General features: G+C 33.6%; 1 protein-coding gene across 1 annotated transcript; it reads right to left on the bottom strand.

Annotated features, from left to right (window-relative positions):
• Positions 1-16,332: 16,332 nt before the first annotated feature.
• On the bottom strand, positions 16,333-17,115 carry LOC122022984 (subtilisin-like protease). The gene has a single exon (XM_042581088.1). It carries the CDS (start codon positions 17,113-17,115, stop codon positions 16,333-16,335), a length of 783 nt encoding a protein of 260 aa, XP_042437022.1.

The following is a 17,115-nucleotide window of genomic DNA, read 5'->3' as shown; positions in this document are numbered from 1 at the left end:
AAGAAGTGGTTAAGTTAATAGCATAGATGTTATCTTTTCTAAATCCTTTTAGACTTATCGTAGGATTATCTAGGTGTTTGATTAAGCATTCTGAAGATAGGAACCTAACCTTATACCTAGTGTCACACAATTAACTGATACTTAGGAGATTATACTTGAAATTTTCAACAAGTAAAATATTTGTAATAATGAAGTCAATTTTAAATTCAATATTACCTATACCAATTACCTTGAGTTTGTCATTGTCTCCAAAGATAACTGTTCTTGAACTTTTGTAGGTAAGTAGAGTGAATTTGGTGTGATCTCCAGTTATATGTTTGGAGCAACCACTGTCCAAGATCCACTTAGTTTTCCACAATAGACAGGAATTGAGGGTTAGTCTATGTTTTGATTCTAATTTTGTTTAGGTAAGAATAATAGTAAAATAATCATTTTTATTATTATTATTATTATTATATGATTATTCAAGTAAAGAATTTTTTTTAATAATTTTTAAAGATTCTTTAAAGAATTTTTAAAATATTTTTTAAGTTTTTAAAAGAATTTTTAAAAGAATTTTTAAAGTTTTTAAGAGAATTTTAAAATACTTTTTAAAATATTTTTTAAGTTTTTAAAATATTTTTTAAAGTTTTTTGAAAGAGTATTCAAAATAATTTTTAATATTTTTAAAAGAATTTTTAAATAATTTTTAAAGTTTTTAAAATAATTTTTTAAAATAATTTATTTTTAAGTTTTTAAAAGATTTTTTAAAATAATTTTTAAAGCCACTAAAATAATTTTTAAAGGATTTAAAAGAATTTTCAAAATAATTTTTTTAGTTTTTAAAATATTTTTTTAAATATTTTTTAAAGCCTCTAAAAGAATTTTTAAGGATTTTAAAAGCGTTATGAAAATAATTTTTAAGGTTTTTAAAACAATTTTTGAAATAATTTATAAAGTTTTTAAAATAATTTTTAAAATAATTTTTAAAGTTTTTAAAAGAATTTTTTAAAACAATTTTTAAAGTTTTTAAAAGAATTTTTAAATTAATTTTTTTAAGTTTTTAAAAGATTTTTTAAAATAATTTAAAAAGTTTTTAAACAAATTTTTAAAGTTTTTAAAAGAATTTTTTAAAATAATTTTTAAAGTTTTTTAAAAAAAATTTAAAATTTTTAAAATAATTTTTAAAGTTTTTAAAAAGAATTTTTTAAAAGTATTTTTAAAGTTTTTAAAAGAATTTTAAAGTATTTTTAATGTTTTTTAAAAGAATTTTTAAAAGAATTTTTTAAATAATTTTTAAAGTTTTTAAAAGAATTTTTAAAATAATTTTTAAAATATTTTTTAAAATAATTTTTATAGTTTTTAAAAGAATTTTTAAAGTTTTTAAAATAAATTTTAAAATAATTTTTAAATAATTTTTAAAAGAAATTTTTAAATAATTTTTAAAGTTTTTAAAATAAATTTTAAATAATTTTTAAAAGAATTTTTAAATAATTTTAAAATAATTTTTAAAGCTTTTAAAAGAATTTTTTAAATAATTTTTAAAGTTTTGAAAAGATTTTTTCCAATAATTTTTAATGTTTTTAAAAGAATTTTTTAAAATAATTTTTAAGGTTTTTAAATAATTTTTAAAGTTTATAAAGAATTTTTAAAATAATTTTTTTAAAATTTTTAAAAGATTTTTTTAATTATTAATTTATTTTATTTTATTTTATTTTAATTATAAAGTTCAATCCTTAGTCATCTCACCTGATCTATATTTTCAATCAAGGGAATCCTATAATTTTTACGAGATGAAGTTTAGTTCAATTTTAGGGTTTGATTTAACTTTGTGTTAGATTCAGGTTTAGCTTTGAGCTCAACAAATAGGCATTCTTTGGATAAATTTCTAGGCTATGGTGAGTCACTTGGACATCATTAGAGTAACCATGCATACCTTATTAAATTTTGTGTTAGTTCGTCTGATTTTAATTTTGATAAATCTTTTGAAATCTTGTAGGCATCCACGATGGATGCCCACAAGGTGTTACGTGGAAAGGCATTTAATGCATACGTTATTAAATCTCAGTTCTCCATTTGATGGCCTATCGCATGGAGTCCATTGAGGATGTCCTTGATTCTCACGTGAAGCTAACTCGCCGTTTCTCCTTCCTGCATTTTAATATTAAATAATTTATCCCTTCTTGTAGTTCGATCAGTTTGTCCCACAATTCCTTTGCATTCTTGTGCCGTCCTACCCGGTTCAATTCTTCCTTCGTCAGTCCGCATTGAAGCGTGTTGAGTGCTTTGAAATCCATTGATGCTTTCTTCTTCATGTCCGGAGTCCACTGTTCTGGGTCCAGTGGAATTCCGGAGTTGTCGACTGGTGCTTTATAGCCTCTTGTGATGTTCAACCATTGGTCGAAATTACTTTTCAAGTAAACCTCAATCCGCTTCTTCCAGTACGAAAAATCATCCTCGTTGAATAGGGGAGGGCGTACTGTGCTGAAGCCTTCAATTTGAGACATAATTAACCTGCACACAAAAAATAGACAGAGAGAGTCCCAAGACTTGGTCTTGGATTAGTAGTGCAGGAGAAGAAAAGATAAAACTAAAAAACAAACTGCATTGGTGTTGCACCAAGTCAGATTAATAACGACAAAAATTTTTCAAAAAGGTAATAGTACCAGTTTGGAAAATTACGAAAAAAAACTGAAAATCGAAAACAAAATGAAAAAGGTTTCACCCCCTTGTCTGATTGGTGGTTGCACCAAATCAGAATGGTACATGCTCTGATAACACTTTTTGGATCGAAGCGTTCAATAGAGAGGAGGTGAATATCGATTAAAAAAAGCGTAGAGCGCACAACAGAAAGGTAAAGACAAAAAGGTAAAGCAACGCTAACAAAAGTCGTTTTTTACTTGGTTCGGAGCCTGTGTCGACTCCTACTCCAAGGCCCGCACACAAGGGTGCTTTCGATGGACAATCCACTAGCAATTTGAAATGAATGTTATAGAAGAAGTACAAGAATTACTTAGCAGGGGAAAACTGACAATAAGAAAACAAACAAACTAGCGCTAGTCGGAGAATCTTCGCAGCGTCGCAGCAGCACAAGAGAGCAAATTGTGAGTTATTTCGTTGTTGTTTTGAGCTTCAGCCTTTACCCTCCTTATATAGGTGGTTCGAGCGCCCTGAATATGATGTAGCCGAGCCAACCAGTGCGCTCCACGTGGCGATGTGACGTTGTGGATAAAATTCACCTCCAGGCGCTCGGACCTGTTTCGAGCGCACGGACCTCTGGGCGCCCGGATCCATCTCGGGCGCCCAGACCATGATTTTCCAACAACTTCCTTCCTGCAAGAAAACGTTAGTCCGGAGGCAAACATACGATATATATATCCTGCAAAACAATGTATTAGCATAGTTTGAAACCAACAACTAGAGTATTAGCTAGATTCCGTCTCCTCGAGACCGGAATCTACTCACAATCTCGACTTATATATCTGAAATGGGTCTAAGTCGGATCGACGCCTAATGTTCCCTTCCCGGGAACGCGTCCTCACAATCACTCCCCTCCAGTGACTTACCTTCACTTACCTGCAAGACGTCCGATCAGCCCTTCGACCCGTCTAGCCTTCGTGCCAGCTATCCGATCAGCTCGTCGATCTAGCTGGACTTCGTGCCAAACGTCCAGTCAGCCCGTCAACCCATTTGGACTTCGTGCCAGACATCAGGTAAGCCCGTCGATCTGTTTGGGCTTCTCCTGCACACTCGATCAGAGTGTTAGATAACAACAAAACTAACTTAACCTATTTTGTCATTCATCAAAACTTGAGTTAGACCGTTAGTGCTAACCGCACCAACAACATCAACAAAATGGCCAAGTCAACCACTAGACTATAAATAGAGCCCTAGTCTTCTTCATTTGACACAACACCTGTACTCAAATCTCTAATTACTGTTTTCATTTTCTGAGCTATTAATCATTGTACAGGGCTTCTCCGCCTTTGAGAATTAGCTCGAAGAAGGAGTTTTTATAGTGCACTTCATTTGTCTTGAATTAACAACCTCCTCGGTTGTAAACTAAGGTGGTGTTTGGTTTAGAATTTTGGGAATGGGGGAATGAATTTATTCCCAAACTTTGTATTTGGTTGATGAGAATGGAATCAAGATTTTGAAATGAAACTCAAAAACTTCAATATGGATGAAACCCACCATCTCCCTTGGGTTTTGATGGAATGAGAATAAGAATTAAGTTTGGACGAAAATACCCTTAGTATATTTGTTCAATTTTTCTTTCATTTCACTCTCTCTCCTTGTTCTCTCTCATCATATTTTCTCTCTCCTCATTCTATCATCATATTTTCTCTCTCAACATACTTTCTCTCTTCTCATTCTCTCTTATCATACATTCTCTATCATTTTCTCTCTCATCACACACACTCTCTCATTATTTTCTCTCTCTTCATTCTCTCCTCATTTTTTCATCATACTTTCTTTCTCATCATATTTTCTCTCTCCTCAATCTCCATACTCTCTCTCCATATTTTCTCTCAGCACACTTTCTCTCTCTTTATTCTCTACCATCACACATTCTCTCTCCTCATTCTCTCTCATCACAAATTCTCTACCATTTTATCTCTATATTCTCTCTCATCATGCACTCTCTCATTATTTTCTCTCTCTTTATTTCTCCTTATTTTTTCATTATACTTTCTCTCTCATCATACTTTCTTTCTCTTCCATCACACTCTCTCTCCTCATTTTCTCTCATCATACTTTTCCTCTCTTCATTTTTTCATATACACTTTCTCTCTCATCACATTTTCTCATCATACTTTCTCTCCTCAATCTCTCATTTTCTCTCATCACACTTTCACTCTCTTTTTTTTTTCCATCACTCTTTCTCTCTCAGTATACTTTCTCTCTCATCATACTTTTTCTCTTCTCAATCTCTCCTATCATGCTCTCTCTCCTCATTTTCTCTCATCATACTTTCTCTCTCTTTATTTTTTCCTATCACTCTTTCTCTCTCAGCATACTTTTTCTCTTCTCAATCTCTCCTATCACGCTCTCTCTCCTTATTTTCTCTCATCATATTTTCCCTCTCTTCATTTTTTCCATCACACTTTCTCTTTCATCACACTTTCTCTCTCATCATATGTTTCTCTCACATTCAACTTTCTCTTCCATCTAATTTTTTCTCTTATTTTCCTTTAAGGGTAAAAAAGGAAATTTAGGTTCATTCCGATTGAAAATATTCAACTAACCAAATATTATTTTTAAGAATGATACCCAAGCTCATACTCATTCTCAATCCACAATACTATGATACTCATTCCTATTTTGATTCCTAGGAGAGAATCAAACGCCACCTAAGTAAATTTGGTAGCCTCATTTATTTTTATGCAATTTATCTTCATTAATTAACAAGTGTGTCTTAGATAAAGTCGAAAGAGCGAGAAGGGTATATTTTTTATTGCAGGGTTATTCAACCCCCCCCCCCCCTCCCTCTAGCCTGCCGTATTGGAACAAACAATTGGTATTAGAATCAAATCACCTCAGAAGAATCAACCGCCAACTGAAGCAATAAAGAGATGGTCAGATCTAGCATCTACCCACCGAAGTTCGAAGGAGACTTTGCTACATGGAAGAAGAAGATGGAGGTATTTCTTAAAACCTATTTTAGCATATTACTAACAATTAAATATAGTTTTTTAGCACTCAAAGATCAGCAAGGAGCCGAAAAAGAAGAATAATTTTGGAACAAGAAGGAGCAAGCTGGCTTTGTGACAAATGAAAAAACAAATTTCCATTTTCTAAACATTCTACCACTGCAAGAAATCAACTAGATCGACGCTTACGACTCTACTAAGGAACTCTAGGAGAAATTCCTGGAGTTGCACGAAGGGACATCGGAGGCCAAGCTAACCAGATGAGACTTGTTTAAAAATCAACTGACAAATCTCTGGATGCAAGAAGGAGAAATGATAGCCCAATTGCATGAAAAGATCAAGGAGTTCATCACCAGATTGACGAACCTCAGAGAACTAGTAACAAACTAAGACTCAATTTGATATGCTCTCAACGCGTTTCCAAGAACTCCCAAATGTACATCGATTGTAGATGCTTATTACATCTCCAAAGACCTTGAGGTAAGTAGTCTAGAAAACTTATATTCTACCTTTGAATTACATGAATCTAGATGTACAAGAATGAGAAAGGACAAGGAGCAAAATAACAATATCACCCTGAACATAAGAAAGGTCGAATCAGATTCCGACACATCTCTCGACGAAGATGAAAAGCCTACGTGGTAAGAAAATTCTCAAAGTTCTTTAAAACTAATAAATTTAACAAGTCTCAAGCTAAAAAGCATCCACAAAATAAGAGAAAGATCACATACTACAACTATATATGATGAAGAAGGATACATCACGGAAAACTGCCCATAACTGAAGGAAAAGGACAACAACAAAAGATCAACACAAACAAAACACAAGAACCTTAAGGCAATGTGGGATGAATTGTCGTTATCTGAGTCAGAGATTAAACCTTACACCGGACTTGCACTCATGACAAGTCATCAAAAAGCCTAACATAAAGAAAGCTCATCCGAAATGAGTATCGAAAGCATCGATGAAGGGGGAGTTACTTCAGAAAATTGCAACAACAAAGAGGGAAAATTAAGCTTTAGCACAGATATGGTAATTGAGGTATGTCTTTTACCTCCTGATTAGTTTTACTTAGGTATTAAATCAATGTATAAGTCTTTATGAAAACTCAAATCTAAGAATAATAAATTAAAATAGGACAATTTAGAATTAAAAAAATCATGCCGGTTAGAAGAGTTTGATAGAATTAGAAACAAAAATGCTAAATTGAAAGAACAAATAGAAAATTTTAAAAACTTTGCATGTTCAAATTTTGATATTCTAAATTTAAGAAATTATCAAGGGCTAAATTGGTATTTTAGATTTTATAAGGGCTAAATTGGTATTTTAGATTTTATAAGGGCCAAATCAAAAAAGTGATAAGAAAATATATTGTTAATCCACTAGGAAAAAATTATTTTAAGTACTTAAATCATGCTTAGTTTAAATAAATTTTTATACATGTTTTAATTTTAATTTTTTTTAAATTTTCTTTACAAAATTAATTAGTTAGTATAGTTGATGTTCATATTTCTTGTTAAAAACTTTTCTTATATTGCAAAAATGTAAATTCTATTAGTATATATTTTTGGGGAACTTTAAACAATTGTTTAAATTTTTATGAATTTTTTATTGAAAAATATAATTTTAATTATAAAATCTCTACCGTGATTAATTTTAAAATTTTTAATTTTTTAAGAGATTACCATTGTATTTTGAATATTGAGAAAAAACAGACAGATTTTTAGACATTAAAACTATTTTTAAAATTTCATTTTTGAAAACAATTTATCTATATAAAAAATTTTCTATTATTAATATAAAAAATGTTCCATACTTGAAATGTTCATCATGTTCTCAAATTATTATTATTTTTATTTTTTCAAAAAAAATCATAATTTTTTTACACTTTAAAATAATTTTTAAATTATTTTTAGACAAATCTAGATTTTAATTTTAGAAATTCGAATATTCAAAAATTATTCTTGAAAAAAAAAAATCTTAATCTGGTCACTATTTCAGTAATCCATAGAAAATTTACAAATTTTTTTAATGTATGCCCCTATTTTTTTGATGTGATCAAAGGGGAGAGGATTGAGTTTAGGAGGAGGTACAGGTTTTAGATTTTACAAATTTTCTTTACTTGTTATAATTGTAAATTTTGTAGTAAGTTACAAAATCAATATTTACTTATGCTAGTTTACTTTCATTATCCTAACTTAACTTGAGGTTAATGCACATCAAAAAGAAAGAGATTGTAAGTATCCGGGTAAGTTTTGATGTGATTAACTAGGTTAAGTTAGGTTATGTTGTATTTAATCCTTATGTCTAAGTGTGCGATTACTTATGAACACAAGAAGTCGAGCGGAAGAGATAGCTAGCGAGAAGGATGGCACGAGAAGCGAGTCAACGAGCTTGGTGCATCCGAGGGACAAGATGTTGCAAAAAAGTACACAGGCGGATAAGAAAGATGCACGCAACACTTTTGAGGGACAAGAAGCCGGAACGAAAATCTGCTCGAGAAGAGAAGGTCAAAGTTGGATTCAGGTGAGCTCAACTCTAGTTCGTTCGAGAATCACCCAAACGATCAGAACAGAAGCTGGATAAGTCAATGTGGAGTTGACTTGTCTAGGCACCTAGACCATATTCAGGTGTTCAGACCCCCTGGCACAACAGGGGCACCCGTTGCTGCGATGGTGATGTTGAAGTCTAGGTCAACAATAGTCCAAGCACCCAAACCGGTCCAAGCGCCCGAGCAAGGATAAAATTTTATCCTCAGACTGTTGCATAGTCGTTGAGAGCAGATAAGGTGCATCGTTGGGGGCGCCCAGAGATGTCACGTCATGACTAGTAGGCTATAAATAGAATCATGGTCTTTTTCATTTGATACAACACTTGTACTCTAATATCTAATTACTGTTTTCATTTTCTGAGTTGTTAATCATTCTACAAGGCTTCTTCGCCTCCGAGAATTTGCTTGAATAAGGAGTTTTGATAGCGCACTTCATTTGTCTTGGATTAGCAACCTCTCCGGTTGTAAACCAAGTAAATTTGGTAGCCTCATTTATTTGTATGCAATTTATTTTCATTAATTAACAAATGGGTCTTAGCTAAAGTCGAAAGAACGAAAAGAGTATATTTTTATTTGCAGGGCTATTCACCCCCTCCCCCCCCCCTCTCTTCCCCTAGTTGGCCACATCGGGACCAACACATGGGACCCAAAATATAATGAATTATTTTAAGTGAAAAATTAGAAATATGATTAGATAGAGAAAGAGGTAACTTGTGATTCTTGGCTTTGAAGCATGCCCTACATAAATGAGGTATGAGGTACATGAAGTAGGTAATCCAAATTGACTTATGATTCTTTGAACTCTACGAAGAGAAGGATGACCAAGATGGGCATGCCAAACTAGTTTATTAGTGTGTTCACCAATAAAAGCCTTAAAAGAAGGACATTGAAGATGGTACAGACCATTGTTAATCTTGGCATGAAGTAAAATAGCATATGTCGTTCTATCTTTTACAAGACAATGATCAGGATGAAATTCAAAGAAGATATTGTTATCAAGACTAAATTAACGTGTAGAAAGTAAATCTTTAGTAATAGACGGAACATGATAAATATTGTGCATGTGAAAAGTTTGATTAGATAACTGAAAATGTGTATTTCCATAGTTAGTAATTTGCAAACCTGAGCTATCGCCTACCTATCTCATATCCAAGCCACAGTAAGGTAAAATTTCTATAATAATGTGATGGTCTGGCATAACATGATGAGTTGCTCTAGTATCAAGACATCATCCCATAGGTGAAGATTTCGCTGATAAAAGGATACCAAAACAAATATGTGATGTGACTTGCATTGTTGGAGATATTGTCTTCTGCTGTAAAATAAATTGGAGAAGTTGGCTCTTCGGGATGTGCTGTTGTGTTGCAAGAAAAAGAGAAGGTAGGTGTTATTGTAGGCTGTGAAAAAAAGAATGGTCAGTTGTGATCGGTGGTGGTTATTGACAATTATCTTTCTGTCAGTTGCAACTATTAAGAATGGTCAGAGGTATTGTATGTTTTGGAGGGGTTGGCTCGGCGGGGATATTTTCTGTTAAAGATATTTTCGTAGGAAATATTGGAGCATAGGGATAGTTTTGGTTAGAGCTAGATATTCCTATAATATACATTGGACTGAGAGGATGTTCCCGATCAGAAATATTCTCATAGTGCATATTAGAAATACGAGGATATGCATATGTTATAGGTCATCATCTGACATGAGTGAGATGTGCATATCCTCTGATATATTACTTTGCCATCGAATCTTCTTAATCTCACTTGTTCAATTTCCTATTTTTCTAGGTTATATTCACCATGGGAATTACTCTAATTCTTAATACCTCTTGGGGGCAAAAGGTATTCCAGGTACTCTAAATAACCGGTCCCACCGTTATTTATAAAGAGGTAAATTATGGATAGTTTTTTTTTTTGCCTTAATTAAACAATAACCATTGTATCATCACTCTTATGATGATACAATGTCGATGGATGATGAAAAAACAATGATATCACTTGCCTCTTTTGCTTCAGAACATCAATATGCTTAGAAGAGATTGGTACACACTTTAAGATTATTTGACATCAAAATATTCATTCACAATTAAAAATCAGTTCTCACGATAGTGCATTTAAAGCAGATTCCAATATATTATTTCTTCTATGATATCAATAGATTACCTTCTTAGATCTCAAGTGCATTTGTATAATCATTTATCTTTTATCTTTTTTTTTATTTTTGTAATTAAGTGTCGCATGATCTTCTCTTTAATTCATCTATCAAATAAATTTAGAGCATAATTTATATATACTTAGAGGCATGTCTTAAAAATATTTATTTCTATTAAAATTCAAACTCTGATTCTTAAGGAATTTAAAATTAGATTAGTAGGTTACAATTATTTAAATATCATTAAAATTATTTTAAATTAATTAAAATAATTTTAAAATAGTTATAGAAGTTACTAAGTAAATATTACACACAACAAAAGTATTGTATTAGTATTACACATTATATATATATATATATATATAATGTGTAATACTAATACAATAGTTTTTACACATTATAATAGCCCATCATAAGTGCTACAATAGAGCTAAAAAAACACTATAATATTGAAATAAGTGGTATTATGGAAATAAAATATTTGTTGGAGCATCATTTTAATTTAATTTATTTTTTTTAAAAAAAAAAAGATGCCTGTATAAAGCCTTTTGATTTTTGTCCAAAATAAAATACCCTTCTTTCTCATAAATGACCTCCTCCTCCTTCTAAACATCACATGCAATCCATAGCCGACTCAAAAATTTTGTTATGTTTATCGGACAAAAGCTGACAACTCCCATGGCATCCTCTTATGCAATGGCGTCGGTGGCAAATAAGCCGTGCACTTGTCCCTATTGCTCGGTTATGACCGTCAACACTTGCTCCTTCTTCTTTTGTTCTTGTTCCATCAGCGAGCATACCCTCCCCGATTTTGACTGAATTTCACTTTTGCAGCCGTCGGGTTCTTAATTATTAGTGTAATCAACCTTTAGAATTTTGATATTTGATAATATATCTAAGTTTGATCAGTTTAATTAAAAGTTGATCCAAATAAGACTTGATATATGGAAGAGAGAAGTCTAGTCAGGATTAAAAGACTAACAAAGGTAAGTTCTAACTAAAGGATAGGTAGGTGAGAAGTTTACTAAGTGACTAGTCCTAATTAGAAGTTAGACAAGGGAAAATCCTTATGAGTAAAATCGGGCCATAGTGAGTGAAGCAGTCCTGGTGAGTGAAGTCGGGCTCTAGTGAGTGAAGCTAGGTGGTGGAAGTCCTAGTGAATGAAGTCGAACCCTAGTGAGTAAAGCTAGGTGGAAGTCTTTGTGAGTAAATTTGAGCAATGAAAGTCCTAGTGAGTGAAGCTGGGCAATCCTAGGTAATGAAAAGTCTTGAAGGAGTAAACTCCAAGCATGTATGATCGACTGGTTTCTAGTCGACCCTATGCAGTTGATCAGACCAGCGAATTATTAATAATGCTAACACTATTTTTTTTTACTATTTTATATCATTGTGCTAACTCAGTGTTGCAGATAAGTCTTAGTAAATCAGCTTGGTTAGATACTAAACAAGACTAAAGAAAGACCAAACAGGTCTAGAGGACCAGATATTTTGCAAGTAAGTAGAGGTAACCACTAGAGGAGAGTGTTCCAGTGAGGACAAGTCACAATTAGGGACTTTAGGTGTAGGTCTAAAATTTAAGTTCATTTTAGAAACCTAAATTGAGATCATGACTAGATCATGATCTTGAAAAGACATGGTCTAATTGTTAGTGCAGGTTGCACTAACAGTCTGGTTTTGATATATGGCAAATAGGTTAAACTTAGATGGGTTGTTTGTTTAACATTTTTACCAAGTGTGCAAGAGTTGACTGGTATAAAGGACCTGACACCATGCTGAAATTTAGCTAGATCCACGGGGCCCGATAGCTGGTGGGAAATCCAGCTAGGTCCACAGGGTCTGATAGCTGGTGCGAAGTCTAGATAGGTCCATGGGGCCCGATATCTGGCAGGAAGTTCAGTTGGGTCCGCGGGACCTGACAACCGGTCGAAGTCCAGTTGGATTTGCGGACCTGACAACTTGCGGGAAGACCTGGTGGGTCAAAGGCAAGTCGAGTGACTGCAAATGGTAAGTAAAAGTAAGCAACTGGAGGAGTGATCTAGTGAGGACACGTTCCCCGTTGAGGGAACTATAGATGTTGGTCCAGCTTAGGTCAATTTGGGAAACCTAAGCTGAGACATTGACTAGATCCTGATCTCGGGGAGACAAGGTTTAATTAGTACTCATATTTTATTTTATTGTGCTAACTCTATTTTGCAGGGAAAAAATCTAATTTTGGTTGCCCAAAACTAACCTTTTCTTCAGGGGAAAGTTGCTGATGAAAAGGGGGCAAGGCGCTCGGAAGGAGTCTAGGTGCTCCGAAGGAGTTCGGGCACCCGGAGCTAGTCCGGGCGCCCGGACCAAGTGCACCTGGGCGCCTGTAGTCGGTCCAGCCGCTCAGACCCAAAACTTCATCCACAAGATGACGTGGAGTGCGTCGGTTGACCAAGTCACGTGGTCCAGGTGCCCAGAGGGGTTCCAAGCGCCCGAAGTAGACCTATATAAAGGCCTTCGACCCGAAGCTTAAACACAACAATCACTACAAGTTTTCTTCTTGTTCAGTGCTCTGAAAAGGCTCCTGCAACGCTGCTACACTCCAACGACAACCGACAACCAAGACTTTTCAATTCTATTGTTGTTGTTGGTAACTTTTTCAGTTCTTATACTTAACTCCTATAATCTTTTGTGAACTGTTAGTGAATTGCCCAATGAAAGCACTCGACGAGTGTGAGCCTTGGAGTAGGAGTCGTCGAAGGCTCTGAACCAAGTAGAACTCGGTTTGTTAGCATTGGTTTATTTTTTCTTCTGTTGCGTACTTTGATTAATTCGTTATCGATTTTCATGATCACTATTCACCCCCCTCTACCGTTCTTTTCGATCCTACAAGTGTTATCAAAGAAGGTACCACTCTGAATTGGTGCAATCACCAATCAGGCAAAGGGGTGATATTTTTTTTCTTTTCTTTTTGTTTTGAGCTTTTTCGATATAATCCAAATTAGAACAATTGCCTCTTTGGATAATTTTCTTTCTCGTTGTAAATTTCTCTGAATTGGTGCAACACCAATTCAGTCTTAATATTTTATTTTTTTCTCACACTGCTAATCCAAGACCCAAACTTGGGACTACCTTTTTCCTTTTCTCTTTATGTGTAAGATTCATGGTCCAAAATGAAGGATACAGCACCGTCTGTCCTCCTCTCTTTAACAGTGATAACTTCCCGTACTGGAAAAAGTGAATGGAGGTATACCTGAAGCCTACTTCAACCAATGGTTCAGTGTCACCAAAGGCTACAAGGCTCTTGTCGACAACGCCAGAATTCCAATGGATCTGGAAAATTGAAATCCAAAAATGAAGAAGAATGCCCAAATCGACTTCAAGGCTCTCAACACAATCTAATGCGGATTAACAAAGGAGATACTAAACTACGTCGACCCACACGAAAGTGCAAATGAGCTATGGGACAAATTTATCGAACTTCACGACGGAACCAACGATGCAAAGGTAATAAAAAGGGATCTTTATTTAAATAAATTATTTAACATAAAAATACAGGAAGGAGAATCTGTGAGTCAACTACATGCAAGGATAAAGGACACCCTCAACGGGCTTCATACAATCGGTCATCAAATGGAGAATCGAGACTTGATAAGGTATGCTCTAAACACATTTCCTCGAAATGTACTGTGGGCATCTATCGTGAATGCTTATAAAATTTTGAGAAACTTTTCTAAATTAAAACTCGATGAATTGTTTTGTGAACTTGAACTCCATAAATAGACTAACTCAAAATAGGTCGAGAAAGGTATTACTCTTTTTATAGGTCTCTCAAGAGAAGCTAAACAGAAGAACAAACCAGAGCCGGAATCTAAATCTGACTTAAAAGACGAAGAAGAACAACTTGTGAACATGGTCAGAAAAATATTCACAAGAAGAAAGATCAACTTCTCGAAGAAGGACCTACAAAAGGTAATCAAGTTAAATGTCACAAAGGCGAAGATCACATGCTACGGGTGTAACAAGAAAGGACACTACAAGCACAAGTGCCCAAAGGTGAAAGACGACAAATCCAAAGCAACCAAAAAGAAAAAGGCACTCAAGGTGACGTGGGACAAATCATCTTCAGAAGAATCGGATGTCGAAGATTAGAAGCACTACAACTACCTCGCACTAATCGCAATAGGACCGGAATCAGAAAGTGAGTCGGAATAAGATAATGAGTTCGAATACGAATTAGGCCACGAGTCCGCACTCATTTCTAAAGGTTCAAACAAGGTATCTTCTATTCTAACTTCAAAGTTCTTTAGAATTATCCATGTTTAAATAAAAAATTAATTAAACATGAAAAACAATCTAAATCACTTCTTGAGGAAAATCAACGCCTCAAGGAACAAGTTAAAAAAAAAATCCAAATCAAGATATAAAACTTGAGAAAAACATAAATTAAAAAAATGAAATTAATAATCTTAAAGGATTATTAGAATCCTTCACAACTAGATCAAAAAACTTGGACCTAATTCTTAAAACCCAAAAAGGTATATACAATAAATCTGGGATTGGATACAAATCCAGCTCAACAAACAAAACTTTTATATCACTGATAAGTCAAAACAAAAATCTGACTAGAGCTTGGGTTCTGAAAGCGTGTCTTACCACACAATAGGACTTAATAAATTCTATGTACACAAAACTAAAATTCATTATCTAAAATCAAATCCAACTAAACTCATTAACTCAAAACTAAAGAATTAAATAAAATAAAATAATAAAATAAAGTCAAACAAGTCAAACTCAAATAAATCAAATAATTATCATCAAGTTTATTATAATTATAAAAATAAACGACATAAACCTAAAACATAAAAACTTAATAATTTAGGGAGAGACTCCAAATTAGTTGGCACATTCAAAATATTAATTTACCCAACTGAGTAATTAGAATTAGATTAAATAGGGACAAAAATTTAACATGAAAAATAGCACTGAAGAAGTTTTGGATGATAGTAAGTTAGGGAAGCTCGTCTATGCATGTCTAGGAAGATATGACTTCGACCTGGTGCATTTGGTTTAGTGGAACTAACTAAAAGTTACCATTTACCAATCTTAGATAGTTAGACCAAAGTTTTATAATTAAGTTCAGTAGATAAGACTATTTGGAAAACCTCGAAGACATGGTTACTCTAATGATGTCCAGGTGACTCACCATAGTCCAGAAGTCTATCCAAAGAATGTCTATTTGTTGAACCCAAAGTTAAACTTGAATCTAACACAAAGTTAAATTAAACCCTAAAATTTAATTTAACTTATCTCACAAAACCATAGGATCCCTCTTGTTTGAAAATTTAGACTGGTGAGATGAATAAGGATAATTTTAAAGTAAGTTAATAATTAAACTAAAATCAAAATAATTAATTCATTAAAATTTTTGTGCAAATAAGTCTAAAGATATTGCTTGTGTCTGAAAAATCTTAGACTAATGGGAGAATACTTATTCAGATAATTTTTAAAATTTTAGGAATATATGTACTTATATTTTATAAAAATTTCTTATTTTGTTAGTTTTCCAAAAATTTGTTTTGGCCTTATCCTAGATCAAACCCCTAGAAAACATGATCCTATAGACCTAGGAATTGAGCATCTCACAAACACAGTAGGTTATAATCTGAATTTATTTTATTTATAAAAATTTATAAATAATTTTTTTGTCTTAAATTACAATAGATTTTTAGAGCCATATAATATAGTCTTAAATTTTATTTATATTTCATGTTTATTTTTTTATAAAAAATTATATAATTTTTATCAAAATTTATTTTAAATTCTGTGTTAATTATTTTTTTTAGATATATTTATGTTTGGTTTCAAGGTACAATACGTAGAAAGATATTTTGTGAATTAATAATTTTATATTTGAGTTATTTGTCATTTATTTTAAAAATATATTATTATTATTATTATTATTATTATTATTATTATTATTATTATTATTATTTCAACCGAGAATTTATTAGACTTTAACTAAAATTGTGATCAAACAGGTATCAGGATAGGAATCTTGACTGACTTTGTATTAGAGGCCCACAACAAGTGTCCTTCTTCGTGTGTAGGAGGATGCACGATTTTCCTGATGAAGCTGATGTTGAACAACTTGCTTTCGTAGATTTTGCCAGAGAAATCCAACATCTCTGGCGAGACCTCCACCACCACGCTTTCTAGGCCATCCACCTTCAATTTATATGTCGATTGCTCGCTACAGACATTTTTCACAGTGTGGGTCACTGTGATTCTGTCAAAATCCAACAGTGATGCCATAGTTATAGTCGAGTAGTTCAAGCCGACCTCCCTGATTTTGCTCACCTCGACGCACATGACTTTTCGATGGGTCACTATCTCGGCTTGCTTGTCGGAGTAGCCTAACCCGCAAAGGAAGCGGACATAGTCGTTGGGCTCAATGTCGTAAACTAGCTCGGGATCCGCCGCCTTAAACGTGTTGACGTTGTCGGCTCCCATGCCGAGGAAGCTCGCCTTGTTGTGCTGCTCGTCCTTTATGGGATTCCCGTCCTTATCAATGATGTCTGAGGTCGTCATGATTCCAGATTTGACGACGGTCGTCGACCAGTCCAGGTGCGCCGCCTTTATTAGCGCAGCGACCTCGCTGAGATGAGGTGCAGACATGGAAATGTCGGAGATCATATTGAAGGTGGTTTGAGTGTTCCCGGTGGTCTGGGAAGGATTTGGGCCGACCTGAATGGGCCACGCTGCCAGGATTCTGACGCCCGGTCCCAAGATGTCGGGCTTCAACACTCCACGCAT

The sequence above is a fragment of the Zingiber officinale genome, chromosome 9B (genome assembly GCF_018446385.1).
Source record: "Zingiber officinale cultivar Zhangliang chromosome 9B, Zo_v1.1, whole genome shotgun sequence".
Taxonomy (NCBI): domain Eukaryota; kingdom Viridiplantae; phylum Streptophyta; class Magnoliopsida; order Zingiberales; family Zingiberaceae; genus Zingiber; species Zingiber officinale.
The sequence above is the reverse complement of the archived record's forward strand: the minus strand, read 5'-3'. Positions and strand labels throughout refer to the sequence as shown.